Source organism: Meleagris gallopavo, chromosome 1, assembly GCF_000146605.3.
Source record: "Meleagris gallopavo isolate NT-WF06-2002-E0010 breed Aviagen turkey brand Nicholas breeding stock chromosome 1, Turkey_5.1, whole genome shotgun sequence".
Lineage (NCBI taxonomy): Eukaryota > Metazoa > Chordata > Aves > Galliformes > Phasianidae > Meleagris > Meleagris gallopavo.
In genome coordinates this window covers 173,077,810-173,094,468 of record NC_015011.2, presented here as the reverse complement: position 1 = coordinate 173,094,468, position 16,659 = coordinate 173,077,810, and the positions used below count along the sequence as shown (strand labels likewise).

Here is a 16,659-nt window from a genome sequence, read left to right as displayed (position 1 = left end):
CGTGGACGCGGCGGGAGGCGGCCCGTTGCCCGCCTCCATGTGGGACTGCGAGGAGTTCCTGCGCCTCGGGCTGCGCTACCGGCACACGGCGGCCGGCAGCTCCCCCAACCGCGACCTGGTGCCGCTGGTGGCCGAGTTGTGGGAGGCGGCGGGCGGCGGGGCGCCGCTCAAGCGCGAGTACTTCCAGGTGCTGGTGCGGATTCGAGGCGGGATGGAGAATGTGGCTCCCAAACCCAGCTTCATGGCTATGCTGATGATGGAGGTGGATCAGTTTGTCCTCACTGCCCTCACGCCTGACATGCTGGCAGCTGAGGATGCTGAGTCACCCCCAGACCTGTTGCTGTTCAACATCACCTCATCCTTCGGTCCGGGCCAGGGGCACATGGTCAGCACAGACGACCGGAGTTTGCCCATCTCCTCCTTCAGCCAGCGTGATGTGAGGGAGCTGCGCATTGCCTACCAGCCCCCCGTGGAGGACTCGGATCGGGAACGTCTCTTTGAGCTGGAGCTAGAGGTGCTGGACCCCGAGGGCGCTGCATCAGAGCCCTTCGCCTTTGTGATTGTAGTGAAGCCCATGAATACCCTGGCGCCTGTGGTGACCCGCAACACTGGCCTTGTGCTCTATGAGGGGCAGTCACGGCCTCTCTCAGGCCCTGGTCCCAGCCCCAACCTGGTGATCAGTGATGAGGATGACCTCGAGCAGGTGCAGGTGAGTGTTGTGGCAGGACTGAGACATGGCCACCTCACTCTGCTGGAGGACACCCCAGCATCTGCTGCTCCTCGTAAACACTTCACGGTGGCTGAATTGGCAGCAGGCCGGGTCATTTACCAGCATGATGGCAGTGAGTCTCCACTCAGTGACAACTTGGTGCTGCGGCTGGAAGATGGTGGCTCCCGACACCATGTTGAGTTCCTTTTCCCAATTACTCTGGTGCCTACTGATGACCAGCCACCCCTACTCAATGCTAATACAGGGCTGGCTATAGCTGAGGGTGAAACAGTGCCCATCACCACTCGTGCTCTTAGTGCTACTGACATTGACTCACAGGATGCCATCCTGCTTTTCACAGTGGAGTCTGGCCCCAGAGCAGGCCAACTCCTCCTCCGGCAAGCGCAGCCACCTCCTGGCTGGGAAGAGGAGGAAGAAGATGAGGGCTTTTCCTGGAGGAAGGTACCAGGTGTAGTGGGGAGCTCACTAATCTACGAGAAGCCAGTGAGAGAGTGGCTGCAGCAGGACATTGTGGAAGGGCGTCTCTATTACCACCACTTTGGGCCACACAGCCCTGGCCCTGGGGTTGTGTTGGACCAATTTGTCTTTAGGGTCCAAGATGACAATGACCCGCCCAACCGCTCTGGACCGCAGACCTTTGTGATCCGGGTGCATCCTGTAGACAGATTAGCCCCAGAGCTGCACAGCAGCAGCAGCCTGCACTTAATAGTTGCAGAGCAGCAAGTGACTCCCCTGCGGAGGAAGCACTTGTGTTACACAGACCAGGATTCAGGGGACCGTGAGCTCCGCTACACAGTAACCCAGCCCCCCACTGACACTGACTCTAACCACCCTCCAGATGAGCATGGAGCCCGCCTTGGGTCCCTTGTGCTGACTGAAGATCACTCTGTGGAGGTTACCCACTTTACACAAGCCCAGATCAATCATCACAAGATCTCCTACCGCCCCCCCCAGGAAGAGCTGGGAGTGGCTCCTCATTTAATTCAGTTTCACTACCAAGTAGAAGATGCAGCTGGCAATGCAGCTGAGGGAACTTTCACCATCTACCTGCAACCTGTGGATAACCAGCCTCCTGAAATCACTAATACTGGCTTTGCTTTGCCTGAGGGAGGCAGCCACGTCCTTAGCCCAACTGAGCTGGATGCCAGTGACACAGACACAGAGCTTGCTCATCTCCGATTTATCCTGACCCAGGCTCCTCGTTATGGCCAGCTGCAGCTTTCTGGGTACAGTTTGATCCTGGGAGGTGCCTTTGGCTTGGATGATATCAGACAAGGAAGGGTGGTGTATGTACATAGCGGAGCTGAGACAAACAGTGATACTTGCAGGCTTGATGTGAGTGATGGGGTTCATGTGGTGCCCATCACATTAAAAGTGAATGTGCACCCAGTTGATGATGAGGTTCCTACCCTACGGTTGGCCCCAGGCACTGTTGGTTCTTACCTGGACGTATTAGAGAACGGTGCTGTTGAAATCACTGCTAATGTAATTCAGGGTACAGATGAGGATACAGATGACTTGATGTTGACTTTCATTGTAGAGGATCCTCCTCAGCATGGGAGCATCCTGGTCCAAGGGGTGCCTGCAGAGAGATTTTCCCAGAGAGATGTGTTGGATGGTGCTGTGGTGTATGCTCACACTAGTGGTGAAATAGGCCTTCTGCCCAAAGAAGATACCTTCAACCTTACCTTGTCTGACCTGTCTGAGGAGTGGAACATCAGGGGCAATGTTGTTCAAGGAGTGTCAGTCTTGGTGACTATTCTCCCTGTAGACAATAAGGCCCCAGAGATTTTTGTGGAGGAGCAGTTCAGAGTAATGGAAGGTGACAAACGTGTTATTACTCCTGCTCATCTAAGGGCTGAAGATGTGGATACTCCTAGTGATGATATCCTCTGTACCATTGTTGCCCAATCCACATCTGGGTATGTAGAGAACATCTCTCCAGCCCCTGGATCTGAAAAATCCAGAGCAGGTATAGCTATTAGTGCTTTTACTTTGAAAGACCTCCGTCAAGGGCATATTTTTTATGTCCAGAGTATACATAAAGGTGTAGAACCTGTTGAAGACAGATTTGCTTTCCGCTGTTCTGATGGCATTAACTTTTCCCAAAGGCACGTTTTCCCTATTGTCATTAAGCCAATGAATGATGAAGAGCCTGAAATCTTTATACGAGAGTTTGTTGTGATGGAAGGCATGAGCCTGGTTATTGATACCCCTATCCTCAATGCAGTTGATGGGGACATCCCTGCCGATGAGTTAACATTTACAATCACCAGGCTTCCCAGACATGGCCACATTGTGAACCAGCTGGTCAATGGAACTGTCCTAGCAGAGAGCTTCACTTTGGATCAGATAACAGAGAGCTCCAACATACTCTATGAACATGATGACTCTGAGACAAGAGAGGACAATTTTGAGGTGAAACTCTCAGATGGTAAACATACCACAGTGAAAACGATATTCATTATGGTTATTCCTGTAGATGATGAGACACCCAGAATGGCCATCAATGATGGTTTGGAGATTGAAATAGGGGAAACTAGGACTATTCATAACAGAATATTGAAAGCTACTGACCTAGATTCTGAAGACAAAACCTTGACATATATTATAAGATATGGACCAGGACAAGGTCTCTTACAGAGATTAAAACCTTCAGGCGGAGTGGAGAATATCACTCTGGGGATGAACTTCACTCAAGATGAAGTGGATAGAAACTTAATTCGATACATGCACTTTGGCCGAGAAGGTGTTCGTGATCTTATCAAATTTGACGTGACAGATGGAATAAATCCTCTCATTGACCGCTACTTTTATGTCACAGTAGGTAGCATTGATATAGTCTTCCCAGATGTAATCAGCAAAGGAGTTTCTTTGAAGGAAGGAGGGAAGGTAACGCTTACAACTGATCTGCTTAGCACCAGTGACTTGAATAGTCCAGATGAGAACCTAGTTTTCACTATTACCAGAGCACCCGTTCGTGGTCATCTTGAATGCACAGATCAACCTGGGGTGCCCATCTCCACTTTTACTCAGCTCCTATTAGCAGGCAATAAAATCTATTACATTCATACTTCAGAAGATGAGGTGAAAATGGACAGCTTTGAATTTGAGGTGACTGATGGTTATAACCCTGTGTTTCGTACTTTCAGAATTTCTATCAGTGATGTGGACAATAAGAAACCTATTGTCACAATCCATAACCTGGTGGTGACTGAAAATGAATACAAACTAATAACCCCATTTGAACTGACTGTAGAAGACAGAGATACACCTGATCCGTTGCTAAAATTTATCATCACTCAAATACCGGTTCACGGTCAGATCATGTTCAATAACTCCAAACCGGTCACCACCTTCACCAAACAAGATCTCAATGAGAATCTGATCAGCTACAAACACGATGGCACAGAATCAGTTGAGGACAGTTTCTCTTTTACTGTTACAGATGGCACTCACGCTGATTTCTATGTCTTCCCTAATACTGTGTTTGAAACGAGGAGGCCTCAGACTATGAAGATTCGGATAATGGCTGTGGACAACAGCGTGCCTCAAATTGTAACCAACAAAGGTGCTCAGACTCTCCGTATTCTGGCCACAGGTCACACAGGGTTTCTGATTACCAATAAAGTGCTCAAAGTGGAAGACAGGGACAGTTTACATATTGCTCTGAAGATCAGAATCACAGAGGGTCCTCGCCATGGATTCCTGATCCACCTGGGGAAGGGCAACCATAGCATCAGTCAGTTCACCCAAGGTATTACAGTACTCTCCGTATTCTTTAGTTCACTGGAAATATTCTTTTTTCGTGTTAAACTGTGTAATAATTGATGAGATAATCTTTTTGACAGCAATTTATTTGTAGTGGCTTTTTTCTTTTTTTAGTCCTACTTATTGTTTATTGTGTCTGTGATAGCTTTAAGCAGGAAAGGGTGTTTACTGGATAAACACTGAATAAAGGAACATCTTTGCTTTGGAGAGCTTACAGTCCAAATAGCTTGGGATAAGTCTAATTAGATTGAGTTGACTTATTCATTTGGATAACAGAATTGGTTGCACATGGCTCCAGATCTCTAGAGGCCAAGTGCTTTCTTTGAGAATTTTATTTAGAAAGTGCTAAAGGAGTGGCCAAGCTATTATTAACTAATGGTCATGCTATGGCTAGGGTGTCAGTTGCAATACAGTTTGAGTGTGCTTAACTGTAAAAAAGAAAAAAGTAATTTCCCACACATGGGGAGATAATGAGCGCATTTGTTGTCTTAATTACACAAACCTTAGCCACAAAGTGTTTGTGGTAAGTTAAAAGGTAACATAAATGTTTTAAAATTATGTCAGTGGTACTAACTTTTTACACAGACCTAAAATGCCAGGTGGTATAAATAGGATGCAAACTGCATATGCCAAATATACTGTAATAAGCCTTAGTACAAGGCTATGAAGTAACTTTCTTCAATTGAAAGGCAGTATTAAGTAGTCTCCGGAGAATTTTCCATGTTACTTTGTGATGAATTAATGAAATGGGGTTTCTTGGAGCCTCCTGCTGCTGTTGTGTGTTTGGACTGTATAACTGCTCACAGACTCAGAGCTAAAGGGACCCAGACTGGCTGAGCTGTGTAGGTGGTAAGGCCAGAGATGAGTACTTGTAGCTGACAGTATTTCATTTCACACAGCTCATACTGATGAGTATCCCTGGTTACAGGCTTGGCTCGAAGTGGTACTCTTGTCAGATAGACCAAATATACTGCAAACAGGCCTGATGAACTTTTGAATGGCTGATGTGCCTTAAGTTTTACAGTATTAGTACGGAGTAGAAGGTAAGGAGGGGCTAGACATGTTAAAGCTTTGGAAACAACTTCAGCTCATACAAGTAAGGCTGTGGTAATGCAGTATAAGCAGTATTAAAAGTGTCATTGTCAGAGTAGGTGAGAAACAAAAGACAGTTAGAGTGAGGAGATAAACAGATCGTCACTTTTTGTTTTAATGGGCTTTCTCTCAATGGAGAATAGAATTGCTGAGCTAGTGCTCCCTAAAAACAGTCTGCTGCATAACAGTGTTACCTCATTTCATGGGGACAGAAAGGGAGTGGGAACCAGAATGCTGAGCTGAACGGGAAGCCTAGAGCCTCGGGGAAAATTGATTTTAGAGCTTATGAGGATCTCCAGACCATGTTAAAGCTTCATAAGCTCCCTCACCATGCTGGCACAAGCACTCTTTATTTCTGCTGATTTGAAGTCTTTTTGAGAAGTAAATACAATTTTCTTCTTTGAGCTCATTAATCAAGTAATGCCTGAGCATCTGCATAGCATTTCTGTGTTATCTCTCTTCTCTACTTTTGAAATGCTTTCTATGATGGTTTATATTTTATGAAGCAAACACATTAAAATGTCTTATGAATGCAGGGCAGAGCACTTGAGGGAGAATAGGTCTGGAAAGGTTGCATGAGAGTGAGAGGGAGAAAGCATCAAACTCACGCGGGAGTAATACATCTGTTGTGGGCAAGGAAAGAGGAGTTAATGGAAGTCACAAAATAACCTGGGAACGTAAGTCATGGGTAACAGAGCACTATGTTTTGCTTTCCTTTTTCCTCACATGCCCTCATGCCTGTTGCTGTTTTGGGTATGGGAGGGGTCATGAATGACAGGGGAACAGAAATTCTTGGCTGGACCTAGAAGACTGTAGTTTTCAGAAGCAATGTGAGGTGCTGAGATCTTCTGTAGACCAAGCTGCATGCTCAAAACTGTTCACTGTTGTCCTTTATCTTTAGCCCACTGTAATTGAGGCGCAAGGCACACAAGGCAGCGATCTTATGCATGTTTCGTACTTGTGTTATCCTGAGATTCTATTATCTAATTATCAGAGCAGGAGTCAATAAGACCCTCTTTTATGACATTCTTAATGACACATCCATAAAAACAGATTCTGTCATCAAACACGCATGCTGGTGTTTGCTTTGGGATGCTACTGACCATTAAATTTGATATTACTTTGTGTTTAGATCTTTGCCCTTTTTAGGTGTCTCATTTCTGCCATGGGGAGTGACCTTTTACAAATTGCTAAGTCCCAATTCATTAACATGTGTGGATCCCAATAGAGCTTGCAGAACATCTTTACGATCTTCCGATACATGTTGGAAGGGATCTCTAGAGGTCATTTGGTCCAACCCTTATTAAAAACTGGACCAAATCTGAAATCAGATTGAGGTCTTCAGGGTCCTATACAGTTCAGCTTTGAGAGATGTTCACAGTTTTTGTGAAGTCCATCCTAATGTTCTACCATCTCATAATCCCATTCCTTAGATTTTATGGAATCATGGGCTCAGAGAATGGTTTGGGTTGGAAGGGACCTTAAAATCACCTATTTCCAAACCTCCTCCTGTGGGTAGGGACACCTCCCATAAGCCCAAGTTGCTCAAAGCCCTGTACAGCCTGGCCTTGAACACTTCCAGGGATGGAGCGTATCTTTGTGTGAAGACACAAACTGCCCAGTTTGAATGTGATAACTGATGAAACAAGATTTTTTGTGCAAGCAGCTTGAGCAGTCCAGTTTTTAAGATTGTCTGTAATCAGAAGAGGGACCAGAGGGATTCTCTGCTTTATGCTTGAGATTGCATTGCAGGGATGGCCCACAGTACTTTTTCAAGAGCTAGAAAGGAAATTAGCCTAGGATGTGAGCTAAAAGCCCACATTCAAAATGCAGTTGTGCAGAATTTATTAGGTTCAGGAAACTTGTTCCCTCTGTATTTATTTCAGGAACGAGCAGTGTTGAGCTTTGTAATACATCAAATACTTCTACCACTGTAAATAGTAAACAGCAGTATTACTAATACAGCAGTATTACTATTTACAGCAGTAAATAGTCTTCAACTCACGAATGTCGTAGAGTTAAATGGGATTGCTAAAAACAGGTATTAGAGTACTGAAAAACTAACTTCTGGTTAAAAGGCCTCCAACTTCTGCAAATAGTTGGTGCTTTTTATTCTTTTATATTTTATTATTAAAATAATCTGAATGAGAGAGTCAAGTGACAGTAATAAATTAAAATACTCTTAAAACAAATAAAGCAGTTCCAAAATTTATTCAATTATTATCTATTACTTTAAGTTATATCTGAAAGCAACGTTTTCAATTCATTATTACTTCCTTATTGCTTTATATTTACAATTTGATGATGAAGAGCAAACTTACAGAAGAATACTTGTTACATGATAATTTATAGTTTCTAGTGCTGCTCTAGGATAAAATGTATACAAAGAATAACCTGTGTGCATAATTGCATAGAATTCATCTCTGCAAGTTAGGGCTGGAATCTGTTCGTAGCAGATATTCATTAAGATTAGATAATTTATTTAAAAGTGGGGAAAAATCTGTTAACGAACCACCAAGTCTTTCACATTTAAAGAAGTTTAGAGGTATATAACAAGTTGTTAGCTGATGTTTGAATAATGTTTCAAATGCACACCGTATGATGGATTCCTCAGTGCTGTTTTAGAGTCCCAGTCCCACATGGGTAGGCTTTTAAGGATCAGGATATATGAATTGTATTGTGAAATACATTTTTTTCTTAAAATAATAGACATTAATATATGTAACCTATATCTTGACCTAGTGTAGATAATTCTTTTTTTTTTTTCCCCCTAAGAGAAAGCTGCTGGATTTCTAGTGAAGGAAGAATTCCAATTTCATATGAATGTTTAGTAGGTACTACAGTTGCATAATAATAAATAATGCTTGCAATTAGGTCAGCTTTAATATAGCTAACATAACCTGTTCAACTATGGAAAAAAGTGTAAAATTGCTCAACTGACTCTAAACGTGTACTTAATGAAAAGAAAGGAGGCCGTTCCTTTGCAATTCTTTTCACAAAAATGAGATTTTTGGATGACAAGTGGCTTTTTTGATGAGGTAGTCCTGCAAACATTGTCTCAAGTGCTTATCTTTATGTATGTTGGAACCATTGATTTTGATAAGGTTACTCACATGTGCGGAGCTAAGTACCTGTGTAAGTGTTTGCAGGATGAAAGATTTATTTGCTGCACTGACATAAAAAGGTATTTGTTTGCATCCTCTTTACAGCCCTGTGAATTTTTGATCTTTAACTTTCTTTCAAACATTTGTAGAAGAGATTCTTTAGTGACATATACCTGCTGATAGACTTCTTCACTTATTTGCCTTAGAAGATGTCTGGCTACTTTTGGCACTGAGGATGTCGAGGAGCTCTAATAAAAGTGCTTTTGGCTTGTTTTGACCAATTCACATGCCATAGCATTGGAATGGAACTTGGGTGCTACTTGACACTTATTTTAATGCCACTAATTTTGAAAACTTGCTCTTAAAATTGAATAAAATAGGAATTATAGGTGTAGTATCAGACTGGGAATTTGACCAACAGAAGTCTTATCTTTCAAATAGAGTGACAAAAAATAGTTTTATGTGTTTGTGTGTTTCTTGTTACTTCTCAAGGAAAACAGAGCACACTATATTAATAAATATTTGGTTACTTCTTGTATACTTTTAAAACTGAAATTGATCATTAAAAATTCTGTGTTGATATTTTTTGTTGTTGAAGTCTTGTCTGTCTACTTAAGTAATGTTGGGTTCTAGTTAATCACTGTGTTTGAGCACTACTTGTGACAGGACATTTATATATGCTATACACCATATCACTTGAAAATGGGCTGGTTTAAGGATGTTTAAGTTGGTTTCAGAGGGCATTTTTAGGGAATTAAAGAGGTTAAGATCTCTGTACTGCAGAATGAGCAGAGATATCCTTCTCTAGAGTTAGGCCACATGTCAAAAACTAATCCAGTTATAGAAGCAGAGGTGGGTTGTGTGGACTAGAATTTAACATAGAAAATACCCTGGGTTTTGTTGCTTTTTCAGTCACAGGTTTCCCATCGCCTCTGACGAGTTATTTAGAGTAGAATGCTTTTTATCTCCTTTCAAGCATCTGTATGGTGGATATCTGCATTTGAAGCAATTTCCTAATTATCAGGCATGACTGAAATAGAAACAAAACCTAGGGTATTTTCTTCCTTGAAGCAGGCTACAGTGCTTCTCAGGATGGTGACAGAGTGTGATCTGGACTTCTGCGAGAACATAGCACAAATAAAGGTCTGTATGTTGACCTTAAATACTAAATTTCCTTTTGATTCTTTTTCTAATACATCTTTAATGAAAGAGAGGACTGGAGATAAGGAAATATAGTGAGAGGAAATGAATCATATCTGTAAAGCTTTGATTCTATTAAATGCTGAAGTTTCTTAGCTCTACTGGAGAACCTTGACTTCTTTCTGCTGAAACTAAACTACTCAATACAAGTCAAATTTTTTCTGTTAAAAAACAGAACAAAACAAAACACAACTGTTTCCTGTTTGTAGCATTTAAAGTAAAGTGCATTTTTTCCTGATTCTTTCCAGCTGATATTGATGACATGAAGATATGCTATGTTTTACGAGCGGGTGACAATGCTACCAGTGACATCTTTCACTTCACAGTTGAAGACAGCGGTGAGTACTTTTAAAATCTGTGATTTTGTTGTTCTGGAAAGAGATGGAATGTAACTATATTTGGGGAGCTTAAGAACATGGAATGTAATTGAGGGAAGTTCACGTTTTCTCTTGGAATATGATTTTTGTTTTTATTTTCCCATGTTGTGGACTATTGATGGTGACTACAAAGAGAGGTTTGGAAGAAATCATAATTGCCTAATTATCTAATTTTCTAATGAAAAAAGTCCACTTACTGAAGGGAGTGACGTTATCTAAGTCTACTCAGATAATTGGGCTTTCTGTAGTTTTTCCCTTGTATTCCCTGTCCATAATCTTCACACATAAGTTGTCATAAAACTTTTATCTTGAGAGACCTTGCAATTTTGATTCACTACTATGAATCTACCTCTTTAAAGGTTCCAGCTGTAAGACCACCTTTCATCTATTCATAATGGGGGCTTGTCTCTGCTGTACATGTTGCTTTGTGTCCAAGTTCTGCTTCTACATCCTTAGCATGACAGAATCCTTGATGGCTTTATCTAACATCTTCATCAGGTGACAAATTCTAATGACTGATAATATCTCATAGGGTTGTGGAAGATGGAAAATGAAAGAATAAAAACACTTTGAGAATATTGGCACACGTTAATTTTAGGAAACAAATGTATCAGGTTTTTTGTTTGTTTGTTTTAAAGACAAAAGAAGATAATGGTTTGAGGAGTAAACTAAATACGTTAACCTGCTATTTTTTTCCACCCAGTGTTGGTCCAGTTGATATTTTTATATGAAGAAATTTCTGTGCATAGTAACAGTTGGCTAGATTATGTTACTTTAATACCTTTTTTAACTATGTGATACATAGTTCTATGAATAATTAGCAAAGAATGTTATTAGTTGATTTCATAATATACTTCTTAGTAAACATACTTCAGACCAGATTAAGCTCACATACTCAGCATGTGCTTTCTTTACAAAGCAGAGCTAGTGTTAACATCAGAGAACAGGCATTTGTCTGGGCAACCACAGAAAAAGACAGCACCTCCAGAGATTTTTGAAAATGTGATTTCAAATCCTTGCTACCTCAGAGATTAAGTAGTGAGATAAGAGTTTGTAACGTTTGGCTCATTTTACTTAAATATTTTATTTTTACTGAATAGTTAGAAAACTTGAAAGTTAAGTAATGATAATTTGACATAGCGTGATGTATTTGCTTTGTAATAACATCATTTTCTTACGGCAGGTGTCACTATATGGTGATACTGTTCATTATTTTCAAGTTCTGTTAGTAGTTAAAAACTCAGTCTTGAAATGTTTCAAGATTTCATGTGAAAGAAGTAAGGAAAACTGAGGAAAATTTGCTCCCTCAGTGGACTGTCTAACATCCATTCTTACATTTGAGTTGATCCTTGGGAATCCAACATTCTTTTCATGGTATTTTAACATTTTCTCTTGGCAAATATATGCTGCACTTAGTATATTCTAGCTCTAGACAATAATTTTTCTCCTACTGGATGCATCTTCTACCACATGGAAGTTATAACAGACTGTCAGTTGTATTTTTTTCGTAATATGAAGCATCATCATGATAGGAAGGTATTTGCTGATTTCTTTAGAGCCTTTGGAATTTGTGACATTATCATTTTTGCAGACTACTTAGCAAGATGGTAAGATGGTCCTTGCTTTCCTATTTGTTGATTCAGTGCAAGATGAGTTGTGTTGTATTTCAGAGTACTTTCGAATTTTTGCTTGACTGAAGATGGTAAAAATTTATTTAAAAGTTGAAGTTGTGATCAAAACATTTTTGTATAAATGAAATAACTCTAATTTAGTAGTGATGTCTTCAGAATCTGCAACAGAGGTGAAAGATCCAATAATTTATCTAGCTGTATTTCTGCTATGTTCAGAAAGACACCACAGGAGGTGTGTTTGCAGCTCAGATATATTGTGGCAAATTTTCAGTGGTACCAAGATTATTATTACAGAGTGTTTGATTTTAAGCTAGATCGGAGAAACTATGCATAAGATCTGAGTGAAAGATTGAGTACAGACTACCAACATCTGCAGTTTAAAGGCATGCTTCAGATTTCTATCTTCTGTATTGGGAATTTTGCAGTAGTAACAAGTTTGTGATGGCTACCACTCAGCACCTGACACTGTAAACAAAATAAGTGAATCGTGCCATGTTCCATAAGTGATCTTGTGTCCCAGCTATTTTATGTCTTCCAATCCCTTTGTGCTTTAGCAGCAGGAAGCTAGAATACCAATCCCAGCTTTCTTCAAGTAGTTTGAGTTATAAAGTTGATTTTACTACAGTCCTCTAGCACTTGTAAAATATTGTTTTATGTGTCTTGGAGTTTTTATTCATGGTCTGTGAACTGCAAATAAGACAAAAACAGCGCATCTTACTCTAGCTCCACCATTTGATAGTTGATTCACCCTACTCAGTGCACAGTAACAAAAGAGAACAAATGCAAAAACTTGTCAATTGCCTTTAAATCACAGTCTGACTGAGACTCTAGACTGTTACTTCAGATAATTGCATGGAGGCATGGCAAGTAGAAGGATTCATCAGACTTCTCTACTTTGAACTGTGTTGTGAATCTGGAATTTTGTTCATCTTTTTAAATGTGATCAGCTACTGTGACAAGCGACAGCAGAATAGGTGAGTAGGAGAGGAGAAAAGGACAAAATCTTTGCTCTTCCAGCTCTGAAGTGAGAGTCAAGCCGTTGAACAAATCATTACTTAGGATTCGAAAACATGAAATGGAGTGCTGGAGGGAACTTGTCTACCTATTGGCCAAGGGACAAAACTGCAGTTCAGACAAATGGAGAATAGCTCAGAAATTGTGACTGTCAAATGGCAACTATTCTAGTTAAACTGAAGACAGCAAAAACAGGCTCAAAATGAAGAGAAAGGAAGGCTATTAAAGAATAAAGCAGAGAAGGCTCTTAGGACTGTTCTTTACAAGCAAGAGCCTGTGTTATTCAAACTGAAGTCAGAGGTTTTGCCAAAAAGTACTTGCTGAGGTTTTAAGCTCTGTGAGATTCTTATCATCAGCATCAATTACCTACATATGTATGGTTGTAGTGCCTTGTGGCCTTAAGTGACTTGTTTCATAAGGGTAATTAAAAAGTGAAATAAATCGAATGTAGTCCAGCATATATCAGCACTGATATTTTTTAAGATAGAAGTTCTAATTCTTCATGTTTGGGGAATTATCCTCAAAATGATCTATAAGGTGGATGACCTCTTCCTTTCTGTTCTACTTAGGACAAGAAGATAGTGTAGTGCGTTGGCTGCTGCAGAGTTAGCTGTGCCAGGTTTTGAAAGAATTGATTGAATCAACATATCATATCGTATCAACAATTTACTTTCTGCTCTGTGTCAAATTTCGATCTAAAAATGACCAATGGAGACCTGCTGATACTGAAGTGTTGAGTTCATTTTAGCAAAACTTGGAAAAAAGTGTGGATTTTTGTATTTTTCACAAGAGTTGCAAAGTAATCTTTGTTTAACTGCTTTAATGAGAAATGATTTCCACATTCCATTTACGAGGTGGAAAAAGAAACTCTTAGCAAATGCAAGCATATGGCAATGGTGAATCCTGATGTTTAAATTACAAAATTCTTAATTTGGTGATTAATAAAGGAATCAATGCTAACAATCAACAGGAGAAGTAGAATATCTTCTGGTGGGGAAGTAAGAAATGAAAATCCAGAATGATAGTCAAGCTCTTGGATGTATTTGAATGCGAAGTTGTGCACTATATGTGCTATGTTTCAAACAATGTGAAATTATTTGAAGGGGTTTAAGGCAATTTTTTGTCAGATTCTGTTGATGCTGTGGAATAAAACAAATGTATCCTCAGGCTTGCACTAAACTCAAATGGTAGCTCAGACCCAAGAACCCAGATTTTGACATTCCAGATATGGTATTGCCAGAGGCCGATGTATTCCCTTGCCCACGGGCAGCTAGCTAGCAGTGAATATTGAGACTGGGATAGCAGTACTAGAGCAGCATGAATGCTAGCTACAGGGCAATGCTTCTCTGTGAAGGACTATCACAGCATTGTAGTCCCCATTTTCTTCTTCCCAAAACAAGAGAAAATCCTTCCTAAAAGGAAGGTGTTGGCATGGGTGTGGTGTGTAAGGTGTCGGTGTTGTAGATAACTCTGAATTGTTTTAGTTCAAACCTTGTGAGGTCCATTCTTCAGTGAATAAATGCTCATCTATTCTAAATAGTGATCCACACCAGAATATTTTTTAAATTCTAATATAGAATGTTATATATATATAATACATATATTCTATATCTAATATATAGAATATTTTTTTAATTCTATTTTTTAAATTTCCTAGAGTTCTGTGATTCTTTGAAATATATGACCTGCTCTTGCTTAGCTAGTGCTCTCATCACGGTAGTCTGACTTGATTGTTCCACTTCCTGTCCGTCTGTTTTCTGAAGGTTGAGGCACTGTGAAATAAGACTGCAGCACACAAGGGAGGAACTCTTGTTATGATCCTCAATATTTGTTGTTGCGAGAGGCTGGTGCCATACTAACAATATTTTGCATTACGGAGTCAGTTACATTAAAATTTCCTGCTTTGAGGAAAGAATTGAGATGACTCTGATTTGGGACCACAGCATTTAAAAACAACACAGCTGTACAAGAGGAGAACTCATTTTCAATTCAGCCTTAATTTGAAGTGTAATCTGACCCTCCCTTACCTAACTCCCTTTTCTCAATGATCAGCAGAGTCCTCCAAGCTGTTTCTTTAGGACTGCTAAGTGGCATCTTGCAGTACAGTGCCTCAAGGGTAGACTGGTTTCAAAGGGGAGGTAATGAAAGAGCCTCTTGCCTGGTTTAGGAATGTGAGGATCACTTGGGAAGAAAAGAAATAGGATTTTTTTTTTCTCCATGCTCTGTGGAGCGGCTTTTCTGTCTTTGAGCCAAAACATTGCAAAGCCAAGGCTCACTGAAATTGGTGGTTTACATCATTAAGTAAATCTCATTTAAACCTTTCATTGTAGATCCCCAAATGCCTTAACACAGAACTGCATTTTCTTATACTAACATTTGGTTAAACCTCTGTTGAAGCAAGAATCAAAACAATTCCCTTAAGTTAGTCCTTAAATCACTTTCTGGGAAAACTTCATAGACTTTTCCCATGAAAAAACACTATTAATTAAAAAGTGTTGCTCTGCTGCTTAGAGGAAGCTTCCATTTTTTGTTTAAAAAAAAAAAGCAGAAATAAATTCATATGTTGTCCTGTGCTTTACTAAGTAAAAAGGACATATTTTAAGGAATTTCACCATTCTGGTATGTGTTATTCATAACACTGATGTACTTTCCAGGATGATCTGTAATAACAGCGTTCAAACAGACATTTCAGACTTAATATCTGACAGTTCTGAAAGAAGCAGACTGGTAAAATATCACTGGGAATTACTTGCTGCATCCTTGTTTGACCTCACCTGTGACATTTGGTCACATTCATCTTGGCAGGAAATATCAACTACCAATTTGTCTTTGGCTTAGAAATGGGGACATTATGTTGGCAGTATGTTCAGTCATTTGCCAAGTACTGTATTGGGTTCTGATTTGTTGCCAGATTTACTACTGCTGCTGTTTTTATGTACTTGAGATTGGTGCCCAAATTGTTTTTCATGTCACACTTCTTACTGTAAGCGTTAGCTGGGGGTTTAAATAACAGCTTGACGATACATTTTTAAAAAAGCAACAACAGCAAACAGACATAGAAAAAAGTCCTCACCTATCTGTAAATTAAAGATTAATTCACTGAGGTGATTATAAATGTGGCTGCAGAGCAAAAACAATATTTAAGTGGGTCTGTTAAAATACACAGAAGTATTTGTGTGTTTTGTGTAGAGATAATTACATTGAAAACGTAGAAGTAGAAGCTAAAACAATTTGTTCTTTTTTTTTTTTGTGAGGGAGGAGAAAATTGTTCTATATTTTTGTCTGTTTTTAATTATTTGGGTTCAAATGGATGGTGGAGACCTGTAACCAGTGGTGTCCCCCAGGGGTCTGTGCTGGGTCCGGTCTTGTTCAACATCTTCATCAATGACCTTGATGAGGGGATAGTGGCCACCCTCAGCAAGTTTGCTGATGATACGAAGTTGGGAGGATTGGCTGACACGCCTGAAGGCTGTGCTGCCATTCACCGAGACCTGGACAGGCTGGAGAGCTGGGCAGTAAGAAACCGGATGAGGTTCAACAAAAGCAAGTGTAGGGTCTTACACCTAGGGAGGAATAACTGCATGCATCAATACAGGCTGGGGGATGAGCTGCTGGAGAGGAGCTCTGCAGAGAGGGACCTGGGCGTCCTGGTGGACGACAGGTTGGCCATGAGCCAGCAGTGTGCCCTCGTGGCCAAAAAGGCCAATGGCATTCTGGGGTGCATTAAGAAGAGGGAGGTG

General features: G+C 40.5%; 1 protein-coding gene across 1 annotated transcript; it reads left to right on the top strand.

Moving 5' to 3' along the window:
• Positions 1–6: 6 nt before the first annotated feature.
• On the top strand, positions 7–10,271 carry LOC100538773 (FRAS1-related extracellular matrix protein 2-like). The gene is made up of 2 exons (XM_031552058.1): positions 7–4,487; positions 10,146–10,271. The coding sequence occupies exons 1-2, from the start codon at positions 38–40 to the stop codon at positions 10,247–10,249; spliced, it is 4,554 nt and encodes a 1,517-aa protein (XP_031407918.1). The 5' UTR covers positions 7–37; the 3' UTR covers positions 10,250–10,271.
• Positions 10,272–16,659: the final 6,388 nt, after the last annotated feature.

Coding starts and splice junctions, on each gene's coding strand:
- LOC100538773 (XM_031552058.1), top strand. CDS start 38: ATGTGGGACTGCGAGGAGTTCCTGCGCCTCGGGCTGCGCTACCGGCAC. Junction 4,488..10,145: donor CATCAGTCAGTTCACCCAAG/GTATTACAGTAC, acceptor GATTCTTTCCAG/CTGATATTGATGACATGAAG.